The sequence below is a fragment of the Ascaphus truei genome, unplaced genomic scaffold (assembly GCF_040206685.1).
Source record: "Ascaphus truei isolate aAscTru1 unplaced genomic scaffold, aAscTru1.hap1 HAP1_SCAFFOLD_608, whole genome shotgun sequence".
In the NCBI taxonomy this organism is placed as follows: Eukaryota; Metazoa; Chordata; class Amphibia; order Anura; family Ascaphidae; genus Ascaphus; species Ascaphus truei.
Genome location: NW_027456941.1, coordinates 142,721 through 167,934, shown reverse-complemented (window position 1 = coordinate 167,934; position 25,214 = coordinate 142,721). Strand labels below are relative to the sequence as shown.

General features: G+C 58.2%; 1 protein-coding gene across 1 annotated transcript in view; it reads left to right on the top strand.

Moving 5' to 3' along the window:
- The window catches only part of LOC142485590 (IQ and AAA domain-containing protein 1-like), a 153,642-nt gene that overhangs the window by 50,586 nt on the left and 77,842 nt on the right, over nt 1-25,214 (top strand). The window contains exon 4 of the mRNA XM_075584469.1: nt 23,536-23,741. Within this exon, the coding sequence (XP_075440584.1) occupies nt 23,536-23,741 (206 nt within the window). The remainder of the gene's footprint in view (nt 1-23,535; nt 23,742-25,214) is intronic.

Sequence of the window (25,214 nt, the reverse complement as noted above, 5' to 3'; positions counted from 1 at the left end):
CTCACATCTCTCCCAGTCCCCTCACATCTCTCCCAGCCCCCTCACATCTCTCCCAGCCCCCTCACATCTCTCCCAGCCCCCATCACACATCTCCCAGCCCCCTCACATCTCTCCCAGTCCCCTCACATCTCACCCAGCCCACAGCCCCCCTCACATCTCTCCCAGCCCCCTCACATCTCTCCCAGCCCCCCTCACATTTCTCCCAGACCCCTCACATCTCTCCCAGCCCCCTCACATCTCTCCCAGCCCCCCTTACATATCTCCAAGCCCCCTCACATCTCACCCAGCCCACAGCCCCCTCACATCTCTCCCAGCCCCCTCACATCTCTCCCAGCTCCCCTCACATCTCTCCCAGACCCCTCACATCTCTCCCAGCCCCCTCACATCTCTCCCAGCCCCCCTTACATATCTCCAAGCCCCCTCACATATCTCCCAGCCCCCTCACATCTCTCCCAGCCCCCTCACATCTCTCCCAGCCCCCTCACATCTCACCCAGCCCCCCTCACATCTCACCCAGCCCCCCTCACATCTCACCCAGCCCCCTCCCATCTCTCCCAGCCCCCTCACATCTCACCCAGACCCCTCACATCTCTCCCAGCCCCCTCACATCTCACCCAGCCCCCCTCACATCTCTCCCAGCCCCCTCACATCTCTCCCAGCCCCCTCACATTTCACCTAGCCCCCCTCACATCTCTCCCAGCCCCCCTCACATATCTCCCAGCCCCCTCACATCTCTCCCAGCCCCCTCACATCTCACCCAGCCCCCTCACATCTCACCCAGCCCCCTCACATCTCTCCCAGCCCCCTCACATTTCACCTAGCCCCCCTCACATCTCTCCCAGCCCCCCTCACATCTCTCCCAGCCCCCTCACATCTCTCCCAGCCCCCTCACATTTCACCTAGCCCCCCTCACATCTCTCCCAGCCCCCCTCACATATCTCCCAGCCCCCTCACATCTCTCCCAGCCCCCTCACATCTCACCCAGCCCCCTCACATCTCACCCAGCCCCCTCACATCTCTCCCAGCCCCCTCACATTTCACCTAGCCCCCCTCACATCTCTCCCAGCCCCCCTCACATCTCTCCCAGCCCCCTCACATCTCTCCCAGCCCCCTCACATCTCACCCAGCCCCCTCACATCTCTCCCAGCCCCCTCACATCTCACCCAGCCCCCTCACATCTCACCCAGCCCCCTCACATCTCTCCCAGCCCCCTCACATCTCTCCCAGCCCTCGTCACATCTCACCCAGCCCCCTCACATCTCTCCCAGCCCCCTCACATCTCTCCCAGCCCCCTCACATCTCTCCCAGACCCATCACATCTCTCCCTAACCCCCCCACATCTCTCCCAGCCCCCCTCACATCTCTCCCAGCCCCCTCACATCTCTCCCAGCCCCCCTCACATCTCACCCAGCCCCCTCACATCTCTCCCAGCCCCCCTCACATCTCACCCAGCCCCCTCACATCTCAACCAGACCCCCTCACATCTCACACAGCCCCCTCACATCTCTCCCAGACCCCTCACATCTCCCCCAGCCCCCTCACATCTCACCCAGCCCCCCTCACATCTCTCCCAGCCCCCTCACATCTCTCCCAGCCCCCTCACATTTCACCTAGCCCCCCTCACATCTCACCCAGCCCCCTCACATCTCAACCAGACCCCCTCACATCTCACACAGCCCCCTCACATCTCTCCCAGACCCCTCACATCTCCCCCAGCCCCCTCACATCTCACCCAGCCCCCCTCACATCTCTCCCAGCCCCCTCACATCTCTCCCAGCCCCCTCACATTTCACCTAGCCCCCCTCACATCTCACCCAGCCCCCCTCACAATTCACCCAGCCCCCTCACATCTCACCCAGCCCCCTCACATCTCACCCAGCCCCCTCACATCTCTCCCAGCCCCCTCACATCTCTCCCAGCCCCTCACATCTCACCCAGCCCCCCTCACATTTCACCCAGCCCCCTCACATCTCACCCAGCCCCCTCACATCTCACCCAGCCCCCTCACATCTCTCCCAGCCCCCTCACATCTCTCCCAGCCCCCTCACATCTCACCCAGCCCCCCTCACATCTCACCCAGCCCCCTCACATCTCTCCCAGCCCCCTCACATCTCACCCAGCCCCCTCACATCTCACCCAGCCCCCTCACATCTCACCCAGCCCCCTCACATCTCACCCAGCCCCCTCACATCTCACCCAGCCCCCTCACATCTCTCCCAGCCCCCCTCACATCTCTCCCAGCCCCCTCACATCTCACCCAGCCCCCCTCACATCTCACCCAGCCCCCTCACATCTCTCCCAGTCCCCTCACATCTCTCCCAGCCCCCTCACATCTCTCCCAGCCCCCTCACATCTCTCCCAGCCCCCATCACACATCTCCCAGCCCCCTCACATCTCTCCCAGTCCCCTCACATCTCACCCAGCCCACAGCCCCCCTCACATCTCTCCCAGCCCCCTCACATCTCTCCCAGCCCCCCTCACATCTCTCCCAGACCCCTCACATCTCTCCCAGCCCCCTCACATCTCTCCCAGCCCCCCTTACATATCTCCAAGCCCCCTCACATCTCACCCAGCCCACAGCCCCCCTCACATCTCTCCCAGCCCCCTCACATCTCTCCCAGCCCCCCTCACATCTCTCCCAGACCCCTCACATCTCTCCCAGCCCCCTCACATCTCTCCCAGCCCCCCTTACATATCTCCAAGCCCCCTCACATATCTCCCAGCCCCCTCACATCTCTCCCAGCCCCCTCACATCTCTCCCAGCCCCCTCACATCTCACCCAGCCCCCCTCACATCTCACCCAGCCCCCCTCACATCTCACCCAGCCCCCTCCCATCTCTCCCAGCCCCCTCACATCTCACCCAGACCCCTCACATCTCTCCCAGCCCCCTCACATCTCACCCAGCCCCCCTCACATCTCTCCCAGCCCCCTCACATCTCTCCCAGCCCCCTCACATTTCACCTAGCCCCCCTCACATCTCTCCCAGCCCCCCTCACATATCTCCCAGCCCCCTCACATCTCTCCCAGCCCCCTCACATCTCACCCAGCCCCCTCACATCTCACCCAGCCCCCTCACATCTCTCCCAGCCCCCTCACATTTCACCTAGCCCCCCTCACATCTCTCCCAGCCCCCCTCACATCTCTCCCAGCCCCCTCACATCTCTCCCAGCCCCCTCACATCTCACCCAGCCCCCTCACATCTCTCCCAGCCCCCTCACATCTCACCCAGCCCCCTCACATCTCACCCAGCCCCCTCACATCTCTCCCAGCCCCCTCACATCTCTCCCAGCCCTCGTCACATCTCACCCAGCCCCCTCACATCTCTCCCAGCCCCCTCACATCTCTCCCAGCCCCCTCACATCTCTCCCAGACCCATCACATCTCTCCCTAACCCCCCCACATCTCTCCCAGCCCCCCTCACATCTCTCCCAGCCCCCTCACATCTCTCCCAGCCCCCCTCACATCTCACCCAGCCCCCTCACATCTCTCCCAGCCCCCCTCACATCTCACCCAGCCCCCTCACATCTCAACCAGACCCCCTCACATCTCACACAGCCCCCTCACATCTCTCCCAGACCCCTCACATCTCTCCCAGCCCCCTCACATCTCACCCAGCCCCCTCACATCTCTCCCAGCCCCCTCACATCTCTCCCAGCCCCCTCACACCTCCCCCAGCCCCCCTCACATCTCACCCAGCCTCCTCACATCTCTCCCAGCCCCCTCACATCTCTCCCAGCCCCCTCACATCTCTCCCAGCCCCCCTCACATCTCTCCCAGCCCCCCTCACATCTCTCCCAGCCCCCTCACATCTCCCCCAGCCCCCTCACATCTCACCCAGCCCCCTCACATATCTCCCAGCCCCCTCACATATCTCCCAGCCCCCTCACATCTCTCCCAGCCCCCTCACATCTCACCCAGCCCCCCTCACATCTCACCCAGCCCCCTCCCATCTCTCCCAGCCCCCTCACATCTCACCCAGACCCCTCACATCTCTCCCAGCCCCCTCACATCTCACCCAGCCCCCCTCACATCTCTCCCAGCCCCCTCACATCTCTCCCAGACCCCTCACATCTCTCCCTAACCCCCCCACATCTCTCCCAGCCCCCCTCACATCTCTCCCAGCCCCCTCACATCTCTCCCAGCCCCCCTCACATCTCTCCCAGCCCCCCTCACATCTCACCCAGCCCCCTCACATCTCTCCCAGCCCCCCTCACATCTCACCCAGACCCCCTCACATCTCACACAGCCCCCTCACATCTCACCCAGCCCCCTCACATCTCACCCAGCCCCCTCACATCTCACCCAGCCCCCTCACATCTCTCCCAGCCCCCCTCACATCTCTCCCAGCCCCCTCACATCTCACCCAGCCCCCCTCACATCTCACCCAGCCCCCTCACATCTCTCCCAGTCCCCTCACATCTCTCCCAGCCCCCTCACATCTCTCCCAGCCCCCTCACATCTCTCCCAGCCCCCATCACACATCTCCCAGCCCCCTCACATCTCTCCCAGTCCCCTCACATCTCACCCAGCCCACAGCCCCCCTCACATCTCTCCCAGCCCCCTCACATCTCTCCCAGCCCCCCTCACATCTCTCCCAGACCCCTCACATCTCTCCCAGCCCCCTCACATCTCTCCCAGCCCCCCTTACATATCTCCAAGCCCCCTCACATCTCACCCAGCCCACAGCCCCCTCACATCTCTCCCAGCCCCCTCACATCTCTCCCAGCTCCCCTCACATCTCTCCCAGACCCCTCACATCTCACCCAGCCCCCTCACATCTCTCCCAGCCCCCTCACATCTCACCCAGCCCCCTCACATCTCACCCAGCCCCCTCACATCTCACCCAGACCCCCTCACATCTCACCCAGCCCCCCTCACATCTCTCCCAGCCCCCCTCACATCTCACCCAGCCCCCTCACATCTCTCCCAGACCCCCTCACATCTCTCCCAGCCCCCTCACATCTCACCCAGCCCCCTCACATCTCACCCAGCCCCCCTCACATCTCTCCCAGCCCTCGTCACATCTCACCCAGCCCCCTCACATCTCTCCCAGCCCCCTCACATCTCTCCCAGCCCCCTCATATCTCTCCCAGACCCCTCACATCTCTCCCTAACCCCCCCACATCTCTCCCAGCCCCCCTCACATCTCTCCCAGCCCCCTCACATCTCTCCCAGCCCCCCTCACATCTCACCCAGCCCCCTCACATCTCTCCCAGCCCCCCTCACATCTCACCCAGCCCCCTCACATCTCAACCAGACCCCCTCACATCTCACACAGCCCCCTCACATCTCTCCCAGACCCCTCACATCTCTCCCAGCCCCCTCACATCTCACCCAGCCCCCTCACATCTCTCCCAGCCCCCTCACATCTCTCCCAGCCCCCTCACACCTCCCCCAGCCCCCCTCACATCTCACCCAGCCTCCTCACATCTCTCCCAGCCCCCTCACATCTCTCCCAGCCCCCTCACATCTCTCCCAGCCCCCCTCACATCTCTCCCAGCCCCCCTCACATCTCTCCCAGCCCCCTCACATCTCCCCCAGCCCCCTCACATCTCACCCAGCCCCCTCACATATCTCCCAGCCCCCTCACATATCTCCCAGCCCCCTCACATCTCTCCCAGCCCCCTCACATCTCACCCAGCCCCCCTCACATCTCACCCAGCCCCCTCCCATCTCTTCCAGCCCCCTCACATCTCACCCAGACCCCTCACATCTCTCCCAGCCCCCTCACATCTCACCCAGCCCCCCTCACATCTCTCCCAGCCCCCTCACATCTCTCCCAGACCCCTCACATCTCTCCCTAACCCCCCCACATCTCTCCCAGCCCCCCTCACATCTCTCCCAGCCCCCTCACATCTCTCCCAGCCCCCCTCACATCTCACCCAGCCCCCTCACATCTCTCCCAGCCCCCCTCACATCTCACCCAGACCCCCTCACATCTCACACAGCCCCCTCACATCTCACCCAGCCCCCTCACATCTCACCCAGCCCCCTCACATCTCACCCAGCCCCCTCACATCTCTCCCAGCCCCCCTCACATCTCTCCCAGCCCCCTCACATCTCACCCAGCCCCCCTCACATCTCACCCAGCCCCCTCACATCTCTCCCAGTCCCCTCACATCTCTCCCAGCCCCCTCACATCTCTCCCAGCCCCCTCACATCTCTCCCAGCCCCCATCACACATCTCCCAGCCCCCTCACATCTCTCCCAGTCCCCTCACATCTCACCCAGCCCACAGCCCCCCTCACATCTCTCCCAGCCCCCTCACATCTCTCCCAGCCCCCCTCACATCTCTCCCAGACCCCTCACATCTCTCCCAGCCCCCTCACATCTCTCCCAGCCCCCCTTACATATCTCCAAGCCCCCTCACATCTCACCCAGCCCACAGCCCCCTCACATCTCTCCCAGCCCCCTCACATCTCTCCCAGCTCCCCTCACATCTCTCCCAGACCCCTCACATCTCTCCCAGCCCCCTCACATCTCTCCCAGCCCCCCTTACATATCTCCAAGCCCCCTCACATATCTCCCAGCCCCCTCACATCTCTCCCAGCCCCCTCACATCTCTCCCAGCCCCCTCACATCTCACCCAGCCCCCCTCACATCTCACCCAGCCCCCCTCACATCTCACCCAGCCCCCTCCCATCTCTCCCAGCCCCCTCACATCTCACCCAGACCCCTCACATCTCTCCCAGCCCCCTCACATCTCACCCAGCCCCCCTCACATCTCTCCCAGCCCCCTCACATCTCTCCCAGCCCCCTCACATTTCACCTAGCCCCCCTCACATCTCTCCCAGCCCCCCTCACATATCTCCCAGCCCCCTCACATCTCTCCCAGCCCCCTCACATCTCACCCAGCCCCCTCACATCTCACCCAGCCCCCTCACATCTCTCCCAGCCCCCTCACATTTCACCTAGCCCCCCTCACATCTCTCCCAGCCCCCCTCACATCTCTCCCAGCCCCCTCACATCTCTCCCAGCCCCCTCACATCTCACCCAGCCCCCTCACATCTCTCCCAGCCCCCTCACATCTCACCCAGCCCCCTCACATCTCACCCAGCCCCCTCACATCTCTCCCAGCCCCCTCACATCTCTCCCAGCCCTCGTCACATCTCACCCAGCCCCCTCACATCTCTCCCAGCCCCTCACATCTCTCCCAGCCCCCTCACATCTCTCCCAGACCCCTCACATCTCTCCCTAACCCCCCCACATCTCTCCCAGCCCCCCTCACATCTCTCCCAGCCCCCTCACATCTCTCCCAGCCCCCCTCACATCTCACCCAGCCCCCTCACATCTCTCCCAGCCCCCCTCACATCTCACCCAGCCCCCTCACATCTCAACCAGACCCCCTCACATCTCACACAGCCCCCTCACATCTCTCCCAGACCCCTCACATCTCTCCCAGCCCCCTCACATCTCACCCAGCCCCCTCACATCTCTCCCAGCCCCCTCACATCTCTCCCAGCCCCCTCACACCTCCCCCAGCCCCCCTCACATCTCACCCAGCCTCCTCACATCTCTCCCAGCCCCCTCACATCTCTCCCAGCCCCCTCACATCTCTCCCAGCCCCCCTCACATCTCTCCCAGCCCCCCTCACATCTCTCCCAGCCCCCTCACATCTCCCCCAGCCCCCTCACATCTCACCCAGCCCCCTCACATATCTCCCAGCCCCCTCACATATCTCCCAGCCCCCTCACATCTCTCCCAGCCCCCTCACATCTCACCCAGCCCCCCTCACATCTCACCCAGCCCCCTCCCATCTCTCCCAGCCCCCTCACATCTCACCCAGACCCCTCACATCTCTCCCAGCCCCCTCACATCTCACCCAGCCCCCCTCACATCTCTCCCAGCCCCCTCACATCTCTCCCAGACCCCTCACATCTCTCCCTAACCCCCCCACATCTCTCCCAGCCCCCTCACATCTCTCCCAGCTCCCTCACATCTCTCCCAGCCCCCCTCACATCTCACCCAGCCCCCTCACATCTCTCCCAGCCCCCCTCACATCTCACCCAGACCCCCTCACATCTCACACAGCCCCCTCACATCTCTCCCAGACCCCTCACATCTCTCCCAGCCCCCTCACATCTCACCCAGCCCCCTCACATCACTCCCAGCCCCCTCACATCTCTCCCAGCCCCCTCACATCTCTCCCAGCCCCCTCACATCTCTCCCAGCCCCCTCACATCTCCCCCAGCCCCCTCACATCTCACCCAGCCCCCTCACATTTCACGCAGCCCCCTCACATTTCACGCAGCCCCCTCACATTTCACCCAGCCCCCCTCACATCTCTCCCAGCCCCCTCACATTTCACCCAGCCCCCTCACATCTCATCCAGACCCCTCACATCTCTCCCAGCCCCCTCACATCTCACCCAGCCCCCCTCACATCTCTCCCAGCCCCCTCACATCTCACCCAGCCCCCTCACATCTCACCCAGCCCCCTCACATCTCACCCAGCCCCCTCACATTTCACGCAGCCCCCTCACATTTCACGCAGCCCCCTCACATTTCACCCAGCCCCCCTCACATCTCTCCCAGCCCCCTCACATTTCACCCAGCCCCCTCACATCTCATCCAGACCCCTCACATCTCTCCCAGCCCCCTCACATCTCACCCAGCCCCCCTCACATCTCTCCCAGCCCCCTCACATCTCACCCAGCCCCCTCACATCTCACCCAGCCCTCTCACATCTCTCCCAGCCCCCCTCACATCTCTCCCAGCCCCCCTCACATCTCTCCCAGCCCCCTCACATCTTACCCAGCCCCCCTCACATCTCTCCCAGCCCCCTCACATCTCTCCCAGCCCCCCTCACATCTCTCCCAGCCCCCCTCACATCTCTCCCAGCCCCATCACATCTCACCCAGCCCCCCTCACATCTCTCCCAGCCCCAACACATCTCACCCAGCCCCCCTCACATCTCTCCCAGCCCCCCTCCCATCTCTCCCAGACCCCTCACATCTCTCCCAGCCCCCTCACATCTCACCCAGCCCCCCTCACATCTCTCCCAGCCCCCTCACATCTCTCCCAGCCCCCCTCACATCTCTCCCAGCCCCCCTCACATCTCTCCCAGCCCCATCACATCTCACCCAGCCCCCTCACATCTCTCCCAGCCCCTCACATCTCACCCAGCCCCCCTCACATTTCACCCAGCCCCCTCACATCTCACCCAGCCCCCCTCACATCTCACCCAGCCCCCTCACATCTCACCCAGCCCCCTCACATCTCACCCAGCCCCCTCACATCTCTCCCAGCCCCCTCACATCTCTCCCAGCCCCCTCACATCTCTCCCAGCCCCCTCACATCTCACCCAGCCCCCCTCACATCTCACCCAGCCCCCTCACATCTCACCCAGCCCCCTCACATCTCACCCAGCCCCCTCACATCTCACCCAGCCCCCTCACATCTCACCCAGCCCCCTCACATCTCTCCCAGCCCCCCTCACATCTCTCCCAGCCCCCTCACATCTCACCCAGCCTCCCTCACATCTCACCCAGCCTCTCACATCTCTCCCAGTCCCCTCACATCTCTCCCAGCCCCCTCACATCTCTCCCAGCCCCCTCACATCTCTCCCAGCCCCCATCACATATCTCCCAGCCCCCTCACATCTCTCCCAGTCCCCTCACATCTCACCCAGCCCACAGCCCCCCTCACATCTCTCCCAGCCCCCTCACATCTCTCCCAGCCCCCCTCACATCTCTCCCAGCCCCCTCACATCTCACCCAGCCCCCTCACATCTCTCCCAGCCCCCTCACATCTCTCCCTAACCCCTCACATCTCTCCCAGCCCCCTCACATCTCTCCCAGCCCTCCTTACATATCTCCAAGCCCCCTCACATATCTCCCAGCCCCCTCACATCTCTCCCAGCCCCCCTCACATCTCTCCCAGCCCCCCTCACATCTCTCCCAGCCCCCTCACATCTCTCCCAGCCCCTTCACATCTCACCCAGCCCCCCTCACATCTCACCCAGCCCCCTCCCATCTCTCCCAGCCCCCTCACATCTCACCCAGACCCCTCACATCTCTCCCAGCCCCCTCACATCTCACCCAGCCCCCCTCACATCTCTCCCAGCCCCCTCACATCACTCCCAGCCCCCTCACATTTCACCTAGCCCCCTCACATCTCTCCCAGCCCCCCTCACATATCTCCCAGCCCCCTCACATCTCTCCCAGCCCCCTCACATCTCACCCAACCCCCTCACATCTCACCCAGCCCCCTCACATCTCTCCCAGCCCCCTCACATTTCACCTAGCCCCCCTCACATCTCTCCCAGCCCCCCTCACATCTCTCCCAGCCCCCTCACATCTCTCCCAGCCCCCTCACTTCTCACCCAGCCCCCTCACATCTCTCCCAGCCCCCTCACATCTCACCCAGCCCCCTCACATCTCACCCTGCCCCCTCACATCTCTCCCAGCCCCCTCACATCTCTCCCAGCCCCCTCACATCTCTCCCAGCCCCCGTCACATCTCACCCAGCCCCCTCACATCTCTCCCAGCCCCCTCACATCTCTCCCAGCCCCCCTCACATCTCTCCCAGACCCCTCACATCTCTCCCTAACCCCCCCACATCTCTCCCAGCCCCCCTCACATCTCTCCCAGCCCCCCTCACATCTCTCCCCGCCCCCTCACATCTCTCCCAGCCCCCCTCACATCTCACCCAGCCCCCTCACATCTCTCCCAGCCCCCCTCACATCTCACCCAGCCCCCTCACATCTCACCCAGCCCCCTCACATCTCTCCCAGACCCCTCACATCTCTCCCAGCCCCCTCACATCTCACCCAGCCCCCTCACATCTCTCCCAGCCCCCTCACATCTCTCCCAGCCCCCTCACACCTCCCCCAGCCCCCCTCACATCTCAACCAGCCTCCTCACATCTCTCCCAGCCCCCCTCACATCTCTCCCAGCCCCCTCACATCTCTCCCAGCCCCCCTCACATCTCTCCCAGCCCCCTCACATCTCTCCCAGCCCCCCTCACATCTCACCCAGACCCCCTCACATCTCACACAGCCCCCTCACATCTCTCCCAGACCCCTCACATCTCTCCCAGCCCCCTCACATCTCACCCAGCCCCCTCACATCTCTCCCAGCCCCCTCACATCTCTCCCAGCCCCCTCACACCTCCCCCAGCCCCCCTCACATCTCAACCAGCCTCCTCACATCACTCCCAGCCCCCTCACATCTCACCCAGCCCCCTCACATCTCACCCAGCCCCCTCACATTTCACCCAGCCCCCTCACATTTCACCCAGACCCCTCACATCTCTCCCAGCCCCCTCACATCTCACCCAGCCCCCCTCACATCTCTCCCAGCCCCCTCACATCTCTCCCAGCCCCCCTCACATCTCTCCCAGCCCCCCTCACATCTCTCCCAGCCCCCCTCACATCTCTCCCAGCCCCCCTCACATTTCACCTAGCCCCCCTCACATCTCTCCCAGCCCCCTCACATCTCACCCAGCCCCCTCACATCTCACCCAGCCCCCTCACATCTCACCCAGCCCCCCTCACATCCATCACAGCCCCTCTCACATCTTTCCCAGCCCCCCTCACATCTCTCCCAGCCCCCCTCACATCTCTCCCAGCCCCCTCACATCTCACCCAGCCCCCCTCACATCTCTCCCAGCCCCCTCACATCTCTCCCAGCCCCCCTCACATCTCTCCCAGCCCCCCTCACATCTCTCCCAGCCCCATCACATCTCACCCAGCCCCCTCACATCTCTCCCAGCCCCATCACATCTCACCCAGCCCCCCTCACATCTCTCCCAGCCCCCCTCCCATCTCTCCCAGACCCCTCACATCTCTCCCAGCCCCCTCACATCTCACCCAGCCCCCCTCACATCTCTCCCAGCCCCCTCACATCTCTCCCAGCCCCCCTCACATCTCTCCCAGCCCCCCTCACATCTCTCCCAGCCCCATCACATCTCTCCCAGCCCCCCTCACATCTCTCACAGCCCCCCTCACATCTCTCACAGCCCCCCTCACATCTCTCCCAGCCCCCCTCACATCTCTCCCAGCCCCCTCACATCTCTCCCAGCCCCCCTCACATCTCTCCCAGCCCCCCTCACATCTCTCCCAGCCCCCCTCACATCTCTCCCAGCCCCCCTCACATCTCTCCCAGCCCCCCTCACATCTCTCCCAGCCCCCCTCACATCTCACCCAGCCCCCTCACATCTCACCCAGTCCCCTCACATCTCTCCCAGCCCCCTCACATCTCTCCCAGCCCCCTCACATCTCACCCATCCCCCCTCACATCTCTCCCAGCCCCCTCACATCTCTCCCAGCCCCCTTACATCTCACCCAGCCCCCTCACATCTCTCTCAGCCCCCTCACATCTCTCCCAGCCCCCTCACATCTCACCCAGACCCCTCACATCTCTCCCAGCCCCCTCACATCTCTCCCAGCCCCCCTCACATCTCACCCAGCCCCCTCACATTTCACCCAGCCCCCTCACATTTCACCCAGACCCCTCACATCTCTCCCAGCCCCCTCACATCTCACCCAGCCCCCCTCACATCTCTCCCAGCCCCCTCACATCTCTCCCAGCCCCCCTCACATCTCTCCCAGCCCCCCTCACATCTCTCCCAGCCCCCCTCACATCTCTCCCAGCCCCCCTCACATTTCACCTAGCCCCCCTCACATCTCTCCCAGCCCCCTCACATCTCACCCAGCCCCCTCACATCTCACCCAGCCCCCTCACTTCTCACCCAGCCCCCCTCACATCCACCACAGCCCCTCTCACATCTTTCCCAGCCCCCCTCACATCTCTCCCAGCCCCCCTCACATCTCTCCCAGCCCCCTCACATCTCACCCAGCCCCCCTCACATCTCTCCCAGCCCCCTCACATCTCTCCCAGCCCCCTCACATCTCTCCCAGCCCCCCTCACATCTCTCCCAGCCCCCCTCACATCTCTCCCAGCCCCATCACATCTCACCCAGCCCCCTCACATCTCTCCCAGCCCCATCACATCTCACCCAGCCCCCCTCACATCTCTCCCAGCCCCCCTCCCATCTCTCCCAGACCCCTCACATCTCTCCCAGCCCCCTCACATCTCACCCAGCCCCCCTCACATCTCTCCCAGCCCCCTCACATCTCTCCCAGCCCCCCTCACATCTCTCCCAGCCCCCCTCACATCTCTCCCAGCCCCATCACATCTCTCCCAGCCCCCCTCACATCTCTCACAGCCCCCCTCACATCTCTCACAGCCCCCCTCACATCTCTCCCAGCCCCCCTCACATCTCTCCCAGCCCCCTCACATCTCTCCCAGCCCCCCTCACATCTCTCCCAGCCCCCCTCACATCTCTCCCAGCCCCCCTCACATCTCTCCCAGCCCCCCTCACATCTCTCCCAGCCCCCCTCACATCTCACCCAGCCCCCTCACATTTCACCCAGCCCCCTCACATTTCACCCAGCCCCCTCACATCTCACCCAGCCCCCTCACATCTCACCCAGCCCCTCTCACTTTTCTCCCAGACCCCTCACATCTCTCCCAGCACCCTTCCATCTCACCAAGCCCCCTCACATCTCACCCAGCCCACAGCCCCCCTCACATCTCTCCCAGCCCCCTCACATCTCTCCCAGCCCCCTCACATCTCACCCAGCCCCCCTCACATCTCTCCCAGCCCCCTCACATCTCTCCCAGCCCCCTCACATCTCACCCAGCCCCCTCACATCTCTCACAGCCCCATCACATTTCTCCCAGCCCCCCTCACATCTCTCCCAGCCCCCCTCACATCTCTCCCAGCCCCCCTCACATCTCTCCCAGCCCCTCACATCTCTCCCAGCCCCTCACATCTCTCCCAGCCCCCCTCACATCTCTCCCAGCCCCCCTCACATCTCACACAGCCCCTCTCACATCTCTCCCAGAACCTTCACATCTCTCCCAGACCCCTCACATCTCTCCCAGCCCCCCTCACATCTCTCCCAGCCCCCTCACATCTCACCCAGCCCCCTCCCAGCCCCCTCACATCTCTCCCAGCCCGCCTCACATCTCTCCCAGCCCCATCACATCTCACCCAGCCCCCTCCCATCTCACAGCCCCCTCACATCTCTCCCAGCCCCCTCATATCTCTCCCAGCCCCATCACATCTCACCCAGCCCCATCACATCTCACCCAGCCCCATCACATCTCACACAGCCCCCTCCCATCTCTCCCAGCCCCCTCACATCTCTCCCAGCCCCTCACATTTCTCCCAGCCCCTCACATCTCTCCCAGCCCCCTCACATCTCTCCCAGCCCCCCTTACATCTCTCCCAGCCCTCCTCACATTTCTCCCAGCCCCCTCACATCTCTCCCAGCCCCCCTCACATCTCTCCCAGCCCCTCACATTTCACCCAGCCCCCTCACATCTCTCCCAGCCCCCTCACATCTCTCCCAGCCCTCCTCACATTTCTCCCAGCCCCCTCACATCTCTCCCAGCCCCCCTCACATCTCTCCCAGCCCCTCACATTTCACCCAGCCCCCTCACATCTCTCCCAGCCCCCCTCACATCTCTCCCAGCCCCCTCACATTTCTCCCAGCCCCCCTCACATCTCTCCCAGACCCCTCACATCTCTCCCAGCCCCCTCACATCTCTCCCAGCCCTCCTCACATTTCTCCCAGCCCCCTCACATCTCACCCAGCCCCCCTCACATCTCTCACAGCCCCTCTCACATCTCTCCCAGCCCCCCTCACATCTCTCCCAGCCCACTCACATATCTCCCAGCCCCCCTCACATCTCTCCCAGCCCTCCTCACATCTCTCCCAGCCCTCCTCACATCTCTCCCAGCCCCTCACATTTCTCCCAGCCCTCCTCACATCTCTCCCAGCCCCCCTCACATCTCTCCCAGCCCCTCACATCTCTCCCAGCCCCCTCACATCTCTCCCAGCCCCCCTCACATCTCTCCCAGCCCCCTCACATCTCTCCCAGCCCCCTCACATCTCTCCCAGCCCCCTCACATCTCTCCCAGCCCCCCTCACATCTCTCCCAGCCCCCTCACATCTCTCCCAGCACCCTCACATCTCTCCCAGCCCCCCTCACATCTCTCCCAGCCCCCCTCACATCTCTCCCTAACCCCCTCACATCTCTCCCAGCCCCCCTCACATCTCTCCCAGCACCCTCACATCTCTCCCAGCCCCCCTCACATCTCTCCCAGCCCCCCTCACATCTCTCCCTAACCCCCTCACATCTCTCCCAGCCCCCCTCACATCTCTCCCAGCCCCCCTCACATCTCACCCAGCCCCCTCACATCTCTCCCAGCCCCTCACATCTCTCCCAGCCCCCTCACATCTCTCCCAGCCCCTCACATTTCTCCCAGCCCCTCACATCTCTCCCAGCCCCCCTCACATCTCTCCCAGCCCCTCACATTTCTCCCAGCCCCCTCACATTTCTCCCAGCCCTCCTCACATCTCTCCCAGCCCCTCACATTTCTCCCAGCCCCTCACATCTCTCCCAGCCCCCCTCACATCTCTCCCAGCCCCTCACATCTCTCCCAGCCCCCCTCACATCTCTCCCAGCCCCTCACATTTCTCCCAGCCCCTTACATTTCTCCCAGCCCCCTCACATTTCTCCCAGCCCTCCTCACATTTCTCCCATCTCCCCTCACATCTCTCCCAGTCCTCCCATCCATGCCTACCTTGTCCGGTAGTAGAATCTCTTGAGTCAGAGCAGGCGCAGCACAGGGAGAGCAGCGCGGTGAGGTAGCAGCAGACAGGAAGTTCCGGGTCAGGCTGCTAGATGGCACCTCCCCTGCAGTGCTGCTTTGACTCTCACAAGTAATTATGTTACCGGCTCATACTTTCAGCCTGGTGCCACATACCATCTATGCGCAGCTTACCATCTTCCACCGCTGCATATAATCTCCCCCTGCCGCCTGTGAGGAAAGTTAGAAATCCCCCCCCCCCCCTCAGGGAGTCCCGGCAGCCCTGTTCGCCACAGTTTCACTGCCAATTCGCCACAAGTGGCGAATGGCGACAGAGTTTCCCACCCTGGTATTAGTGGAATGATCTTAAGGCGTAATTCTCCCAAGACAGGCACTGTCTGAAATACATAGGCCTTTCATTGTCTACGTTATCAACAACCTTGATTTCTCTAGCAACTATGTGAGGTGATTTTGCCTTTTCCAGAGAACTAGTCTATTGCTACTGATTAAAACAGCAGAAAGCTGACAGCATAAAAAATGTATCTCAGCAAAAAGCTGAGTAAAGAGAAAATGTATCTTGGCAGAAGCTGAATACATGAGAAATTATATTTCAGCAAACGGCTGACTACATAATCTTAGCAGGCCAGTACAGACAAAATGGATGGTTTAATACAAATGCAGCTTCTAGCTTTCCCTAATGTCCCTAACAACCCCCTCCTTTTGTTCTCTAAAGAACAATACCCTTACTTTGTACTTTTCTCTATGAGTAGGGCCTTGTAGTGACCAATAGAGTCATATATATATATTTTAACCTGGTCTGTAACTGTTTCATACGCTCATAATATATATTTTCTCTAACTGTGCACGCAATGTCTTGTATATGATGTATACCCTGTTCATTTATGTAACTGTATTTGTAACCATGTATTATTTGTTTTACTCTGTGCCCAGGACATACTTGAAAATGAGAGGTAACTCTCAATGTATTACTTCCTGGTAAAATATTTTATAAATAAATAAATATAACATTAAACATTTCTGCAGATTAGAAAAATGGCTTATGTCTCAATACGTCACATAATTTAAGGGTCAGCTATTTGTGAGAATTGGTGGGGGCTAATTTCTGCTAGGAGCGACTGCAGAAACATTCTTCTTGCACGCATCTTTCATACTGCATTTACTCAGAATGGCAAAACGGACAAAATGGCTGCTATGGTCAAAATGGCTGACTTGTGATCCTTTCCTTGTGGTTGACTCTCACCCTTTGGTGACCTCCAACCTTCCTCATATCCAATCTTCTCAGTCCCCTCTTATCCTTAAGAGACAGTCTATTTAAAGAACAGTTAACCATTTCATAGTCCTGCTGGACCAAGATGTCCAAGTTGTGCATAACTTCATTCCTTCCCGGCCATTATATCGGCCCAGTTGACTTCTTCGGTCTCTTCTTCTGGGGGACTGGCGACATCATCACCGAAAAGAGGCATAGCGTCGGTGGGGGTTGCAACGCACTTCTGGATCAAAGTTTACTGCACATAACACATAAATAGAGAGTAATGAGTAGAACAGACACACATACAAAAGCATTCGCTAGCTTCGCTCCAAGCGAACCAATCCAACCCCCAAGTCCCAATGGTTCCTGAATCCTGAATAAATACACAACATTGCGCTTTAACTAGGGCGCATTCATACACCTCCCTTTGAGGCTAAAATATAATCTAGAGCTATTCCATTCTGTAGAGCCATTAGTCTGAGCTAAACCTATTTTTGGTTAAGTGAGTAAATGGCTGTGGCTGTATGATTGAGGATATCTAACCTGTCATACAGTAACCCTTACATTTGGGAATAAGTTCCCCGAAACTTGTTCTTCCCATAGACTACTTTTTAACTCTTGTGTATTGGGTGTATCTCTCCTGTTTCCGAGTCTACCTGTTGGCAATTAACATAACCGTGTGTTTGACAGATAAAGCATCCTCCCAACGGGATATCATTCTGCAGGGAGATTCTATTAATCTATAAATCCAAACAAAATAAACAGAATTGAGCAAATAATACCTTATACTATTTTTGTCATCCTTATCGGATGCCACTTACACAAACCCAATGGAGCATACATTGTAACTGAAAAATAATAAAAACCTGTAAAAATAAAAAGTTCAAAGTTTGTGTGTTGAACTGGACTTTTGCCTGTGACCTTTCTCCCTCGATGATTAGTGGTCAGGGATTATTATGCCCTTCAAAACACTAATTTGCAGGCGCTGTGTCTTTGTCTTTATAAACTGTTTGTGCCGTGGCATTATTTTGACGTGCATGATGTGTATCCATGATGATAATTAAGCAAACATTTACTGAATTGTATTGTATTGTATTGTATGTCTTTATTTATATAGCGCCATTAGTGTACATAGCGCTTCACAGTAGTAATACATGTGGTAATCAAATAAATAACAGATAATATAAATAACAGATCATGGGAATAAGTGCTTTAGACATAAAAGTAACATTTCGGAAGAGGAGTCCCTGCCCCGAGGAGCTTACAATCTAATTGGTAGGTAGGGAGAACGTACAGAGACAGTAGGAGGGAGTTCTGGTAAGTGCGTCTGCAGGGGGCCAATCTTTATGTATCCTGTGTTCAGAATATCCACAGTGCTATTCATATGCTTCTTTAAGCAAGTGTGTCTTAAGGTGGGTCTTAAAGGTGGATAGAGAGGGTGCTAGTCGGGTACTGAGGGGAAGGGCATTCCAGAGGTGTGGGGCAGTCAGTGAAAAAGGTTTAAGGCGGGAGAGGGCTTTAGATACAAAGGGGGTAGAAAGTAGACATCCTTGAGCAGAACGCAAGAGTCGGGATGGTGCATAGCGAGAAATTAGGGCTGAGATGTAAGGAGGAGCAGAAGAGTGTAAAGCTTTAAAAGTGAGGAGAAGAATGGAGTGTGAGATGCGGGATTTGATCGGAAGCCAGGAGAGGGATTTCATGAGGGGAGATGCTGAGACAGATCTAGGAAAGAGTAGAGTGATTCTGGCAGCAGCATTTAGGATAGATTGTAGGGGAGACAGGTGAGAGGCAGGAAGGCCAGACAGCAGGAGGTTACAGTAATCAAGACGGGAGAGAATGAGGGCCTGAGTCAGAGTTTTAGCAGTCGAACAACAGAGGAAAGGGCGTATCGTAGTTATATTGCGGAGGAAAAAGCGACAAGTTTTAGAAATGTTTTGAATGTGAGGGGCGAATGTGAGAGAGGAGTCGAGTGTGACCCCTAGGCAGCGTGCTTGGGCTACTGGGTGAATGATTGTAGTTCCAACAGTAATGTGGAAGGAGGTAGTAGGGCCAGGTTTGGGAGGAAGTATGAGGAGCTCTGTTTTAGCCATGTTGAGTTTAAGGCGGCGGATGGCCATCCAGGATGATATCGCAGAGAGACATTCAGAAACTTTGGTTTGTACAGCAGGTGTAAGGTCAGGTGTTGAAAAGTATATTTGTGTGTCGTCGGCATAGAGGTGATAATTAAACCCAAAAGATGTTATTAGGTCACCTAGAGAGAGTGTGTACAGAGAAAAGAGAAGAGGTCCCAGGACAGAGCCCTGGGGTACCCCCACAGAGAGATCGATAGAGGAGGAGGAGGTGTTAGCAGAAGAGACACTAAAAGTACGATGGGAGAGGTAGGATGAGATCCAGGATAGAGCTTTGTTCCGAATACCTAGAGTATGGAGAATGTGGAGGAGAAGAGGGTGGTCCACGGTGTCAAATGCTGCAGAGAGGTCGAGTAATATGAGCAGAGTGTAATGACCTCTGTCTTTGGCAGCATGGAGGTCATCAGTTATTTTGGTGAGGGCTGTTTCGGTGGAGTGAGCAGTGCGGAAGCCAGATTGTAGAGGGTCTAGGAGAGAATAGGTGTTGAGAAAATGGAGCAAGCGAGAGAATACAAGACGTTCAAGTAGTTTAGAGGCAAAAGGCAGGAGGGAGACAGGTCGATAGTTAGAAAGACAGGTAGGGTCAAGCTTGCTGTTTTTGAGTAATGGTATGACTGTTGCATGTTTGAAGGAGGATGGAAAGGTTCCAGAGCAGAGGGAGGAGTTAAAAATGTGTGTAAGCGTAGGGATTATAGTAGGAGCTAGAGGTTTTAGGAGATGGGAGGGAATGGGGTCAAGAGGGCAAGTGGTAGAGGGAGAAGAGGAGATCAACAGCGACACATCCTCCTCTGAGACAGTGGAAAAAGACTCAAGGAAGGCAGGAGGAGAGTTAGGAAGAGGTGTAGGATGGGGGGAAGAAACAGAGGGGATGTTCTGCCGTATGGATTCCACCTTTTCCTTAAAATAGTCAGCAAAGTCCTGAGTGGAGATGGAGGAAGGAGAGGCAGCTGAGGGTGGTTTGAGTAGAGTATCAAAGACAGAGAACAGTCGGCGTGGGTTAGACTTGTGCATGTTGATTAGTGCAGAAAAGTAGGCTTGTTTAGCTTGCGAGAGGGCAGAGTTGAAACAGGATAGCATAAATTTGTAGTGAAGGAAGTCTGCGAGAGTGTGAGACTTCCTCCAGAGGCGTTCAGAGGAACGAGTGGAGGAACGCAGCATGCGCGTGTGGGAATTTAGCCAGGGTCTAGGGTTAGAAGGGCGAGGGCGGCAGAGAGAAAGCGGGGCATGTAGATCAAGAGACGAGGACAAGACAGAGTTGTACTTTCTGACCAGGTTGTCAGGGTCTGTAGCAGAGCTGAGAGAGGAGAGGGAGGAGTGTAAAGTGGACTCAAAGTCAGGTAAGTGAATAGAGCGCAGGTTTCTGCAGAACCGGGGTGTAGATGGAGGTGGAGAAGGGGAGAAGCGAGATAAAGAGAATGAGATGAGATGATGGTCAGAGAGAGGAAAAGGGGAAATGGAGAAATCAGAGAGAGAGAAGTTTTTAGTGAAAACCAGGTCTAAGTAGTGGCCATCCTTGTGGGTGCTGGCTGCAGTCCACTGTTGAAGGCCAAAAGAAGAGGTAAGAGAAAGAAAGCGGGAAGCCCAAGAGAGAGAGGGGTCATCAATGTGGCAATTGAAGTCTCCAATGAGAAGAACAGGGGAGTCTGAGGAGAGAAAGAAAGAGAGACAGGATTCAAAGTGAGAGAGAAAGGCAGAAGGGGGATGAGTAGAGGTAGGTGGGCGATAGATGACCGCCACATGAACAGGGAGAGGAGAGAAGATCTGGACAGTGTGAGCCTCAAAGGAGGGAAAAGCAAGAGAGGGGGGAATAGGAAGGGTTCGGTAACGGCAGACAGAGGAGAGCAGGAGCCCCACGCCTCCACCCCTGCCATCAGGGCGCGGAGTGTGGGAGAAGGAAAGGCCACCATAGGAGAGGGCAGCTTCCAGAGCAGAGTCAGACTGAGTGAGCCAGGTCTCAGTTATAGCAAAGAGAAGCAGGGAGTGAGAGAGAAAGAAGTCATGTACAGAGAGGAACTTGTTAGAGAGGGAGCGAGCATTCCAAAGGGCACAGGAGAAAGGGAGAGAGGAGGGAGGGTGGCAGGGGATGGGTATGAGGTTGGAGTTGTTGACACCAGAAGGAGTAGAAGTTGCATGTGGGAGGCGAGGATGAGAGCAAGTTGAAATAAGACAGGGACCAGGATTGGGAGAGATATCCCCAGAAGCAAGGAGAAGAAGCATGGATAGAAAGAGGATGTGTGAGGAGGATTTGTAGGGGTGCGTTTTAGTGCAGGGGTTATAGCTGTGTGGTGTCAGAGGAAGCAGGTAAGAAAGGAGTTCATGTGAACTGAGAAGTGGTGAAGAAAGGAGAGATGGAGATATATGAATAGAGTTTGAGACATACTGAGGCTGGTAAAAAGTGCATAATTTGAGAAGAAGTGAAGTCACAGCAAATATAAATGGTAAAGGCAGCATCACAGCAGTAATGATGCAGTCTGGTATTGATATCCTCCTTTCCAGAGTAGATCAAATGCAGGAATCAGGGCCAGATGGGGTGTCCACTTCTTCCTCACTTCTTTTGACCTTCCTTTTAAACTTCAGTTGTTCAGTAGACATGCCACTTATAATGGGCCACTTGGAGATGGGCTGCAAGCAGACTAGCTGTTCTGACTGGGTTTATATAGGCCTAAAGTCACCTGACAATGTTGTTCTGTCTGCTTAATTAGCACATCTGAGGCACATTCAAACAAATGGTTTTCTACACAGGGTGTTCCCTGCCTAGGTGGCAACACTTAATTTGATTAGGGGTAGACAGAAAACAGCATTCAAATATGGATTTTACCTAGCATTGGATCACTTGCATATACTATATAATACACACAGCAGAGGATTTAGAGATGGATTTTACCTGAGGAGAGAAGAAGGATAAGATCCATTAGGGTAAGAGTTCCTTCCTTTTAAACTTCAGTTGTTCAATAGTCATGCCACTTATAATGGGCCACTTGGATATGGGCTGCAAAGGCCTTGTCATCTGGGATGAAGAGCGTGCTTGCATAGAAAATGCTTGACCATTAACCCGTCTCGTGTAGGTTGACTTTCAGCTTTGACCTATGCCTAGAGAGACTCAAAAAAATATATTAGTTGCATGCAAAACTTATTAATTGTTTTATTACCAATAACATGGTCCTTAATTCGTTCCTTTCGAACTACTGATAGTCATAAGTCATCCCAAATGTGTCTCATAGGGAAATAATTATACAATAATCATTTTCCTGCAAACCGACTACATGAAAGAGTCCTCTGTCCCCTGGCTCTGGTCAGTGAATATATATCCCTACCTTAGCCCTGCGGGTCCACTTCCTGATCTGAGACCAGCACCGTTATCAAATTCAGGTGACGGGTTTATGTTGCAGGCGGATGGCCCTGGAAACGCTCAATGATTGTGAATGTCATTGGGCATCGGGATGGCAGCTTTGGGGGCTTCTAGGTGGAGGTGAACATCTGTCCGTACCTGCTGTGATAGTGCATTGGGAAGACCTTGAGCGGGTGTAACGCTCTGATCCACAATGCCGGGATGTAACGCTCTGATCCACAAGGCCGGGTGTAACTCCGATCCACAAATCTGTGTGTAACACTCTGATCCACAAGGCTGGGGTGTAACACTCTGATCCACAAGGCCGGGGTGTAACCCTCTGATCCACAAGGCCAGGTGTAACGCTCTGATCCACAAGGCCGGGGTGTAACGCTCTGATCCACAAGGCCGGGGTGTAACCCTCTGATCCACAAGGCCGGGTGTAACCCTCTGATCCACAAGGCAGTGTGTAACGCTCTGATCCACAAGGCCGGGGTGTAACCCTCTGATCCACAAGGCCGGAGTGTAACCCTCTGATCCACAAGGCAGTGTGTAACGCTCTGATCCACAAGGCCGGGTGTAACTGATCCACAAATCTGTGGTGTAACGCTCTGATCCACAAGGCCGGGGTGTAACGCTCTGATCCACAAGGCTGGGGTGTAACGCTCTGATCCACAAGGCTGGGGTGTAACGCTCTGATCCACAAGGCAGTGTGTAACGCTCTGATCCACAAGGCTGGGGTGTAACGCTCTGATCCACAAGGCTGGGGTGTAACGCTCTGATCCACAAGGCAGTGTGTAACGCTCTGATCCACTCTGTCAGGTGAAGTCTTGGGGGATTGCCTCTCTCTCAGGCTGTCTCTGTCAGGTGAAGTCTCAGGGGGAGGAGCCTCTCTCTCAGGCTGTCTGTCAGGCGCAGTCTCAGGAGGGAGGGTCTCCCAGGCCATCTCTGTCAGGCGCAGTCTCTAGAGGTAGGGCCTCTCACTCAGGCGGTCTCTGTCAGGAGAAGTCTCAGGGGGGAGGGCCTCTCACTCAGGCTGTCTGTCAGGTGAAGTCTCAGGGGGGAGGGCCTCTCTCAGGCTGTCTCTGTTAGGCGCAGTCTCAGGAAGGTGACTTTCTTTGTCTCTGTTCAGCGCAGTCTTGGGAGGGAGGGTCTCTCTCCCAGGCACAGTCTCAGGATGGCCGACTCTCTCTGTCTCTCAGGCGCAGTCTCATGAGGACTCCGCGCTCCCAGGCAGTCGGATCCGCGCCCTGGTGATGGAGGAGATCCGCAGGGTGCAGCGCAGAGAACACGAGGCCGGGTATCAGCAGGCTCTGCGGAAAGCACATGATGAACTTCACAGGACACAGGGGCCAGACATGAAGGAGACACTCAGAGACCAGATCCGACAGTGGCTCATCGAGTGCCGGTGCGTGCGAAGGGGTCAGAGGGAGTGTGTGCGGAGCAAGTGTGCAGGGGGAGGAAGGGAGGGGGAGTATGTGGAGAGAGAGGCAGTGTAAGGGGAGGGAGTGTGTGCAGAAGGTGTGTGTACGGAGGGAGTGTGTACGGAGGGAGGGAGGGAGTGTGCACGGAGGGAGAGAAAGTGTACGGAGAGAGGGAGTGTGTGCGGAGCGAGTGTAGAGGTAGGAAGGGAGGGAGTGTGTGCAGAGAGAGGGAGAAAGTGATTGCAGAAGGAGTGTGTGTGGAGGGAGGAATGGAGGGAGAATGTTCGGAGTGAGAGGGAGGGAGAGTGTGTAGAGCGAGTGTAAAGGGAAGCATTGTGTGAGGAGAGAGGGAGGGAGTGTGCGGCGTGAGTGTCGAGAGGGTGCGGAAGGAGGGAGGGAGAGTGTGCGGAGCGAGTGTAAGGGGACAGAGTGTGTGTGGAGCGAGTGTCAGGGGAGGGAGGAATGGAGGGTGTGTGGTGCGAGTGTCAAGGGAGGGAGAGTGTGCGGAGGGAGGAAGGGAAGGAGAGTGTGCAGAGGGAGAAATGGAGGTGGTATGTGCAGAGGGAGGGAGTGTGCACAGAGGGAGTGTGCACAGAGGGAGTGAGAGAGAGAGAGAGTGTGCGTGCGAAGGGAGGGAGTGCACGGAGGGAGACAGGGAGGGATTGTGTGTGGAGGGAGGGGGTATGTTTTGGAGGGAGAGGGGGAGGGAGCAAGGGAGTGTGTGCGGAGGGAGGGAGTGTGTGCGGAGGGAGGAAGTGTGTGTGCAGAGAGGGAGGAAGTGTGTGCGCAGAGAGGGAGGAAGTGTGTGTGCAGAGAGGGAGGGAGTGTGTGCGGAGAGAGAGAGGGAGGGAGTGTGTGTGGAAGGAGAGCAGGAGGGAGTGTGTGCAGAGGGAGGGGGTATGTGTGGTGGGAGAGAGGGAGGGATTGTGTTCTGAGGGATGTGTGTGGAGGGAGAGAGGGAGGTAGTGTGTGGAGGGATAGTGTGGGCGGAGGGAGGGAGAGAGTGTGTGTTGAGTGAGGGAATGTGTGCGGAGGGAGGGGGTATATGCGGAGGGAGAGAGGGAGGTAATGTGTGTGCAGAAAGAGAGGGTGGGAGTGTGCGGAGGGAGAGATGGAAGGAGTGTGTGATGCGGAGAGAGGGAGGGAGTGTGTGCAGAGGGAGAGAGGGATGGTGTGTGTGATGCGGAGGGAGTGTGTGACGCGGAGAGGGAGGGAGTGTGTGCAGAGGGAGTGTGCGCCAAGGGAGGGAGTATTTGCAGAGGGAGGGAGTGTATATGGAGGGAGTGTGCGGAGGGAGTGTATACAGAGGGAGGGAGTGTATACGGAGGGAGAGAGTGAGTGTGCGGAGGGAGTGTATACAGGGAAAGAGGGAGTGTGTGGAGGGAGTGTATACAGGGAGAGAGGGAGGGAGTGTCATGGGAGACCAGGTTTATGAACACCTTTTTGTACCGGGATCA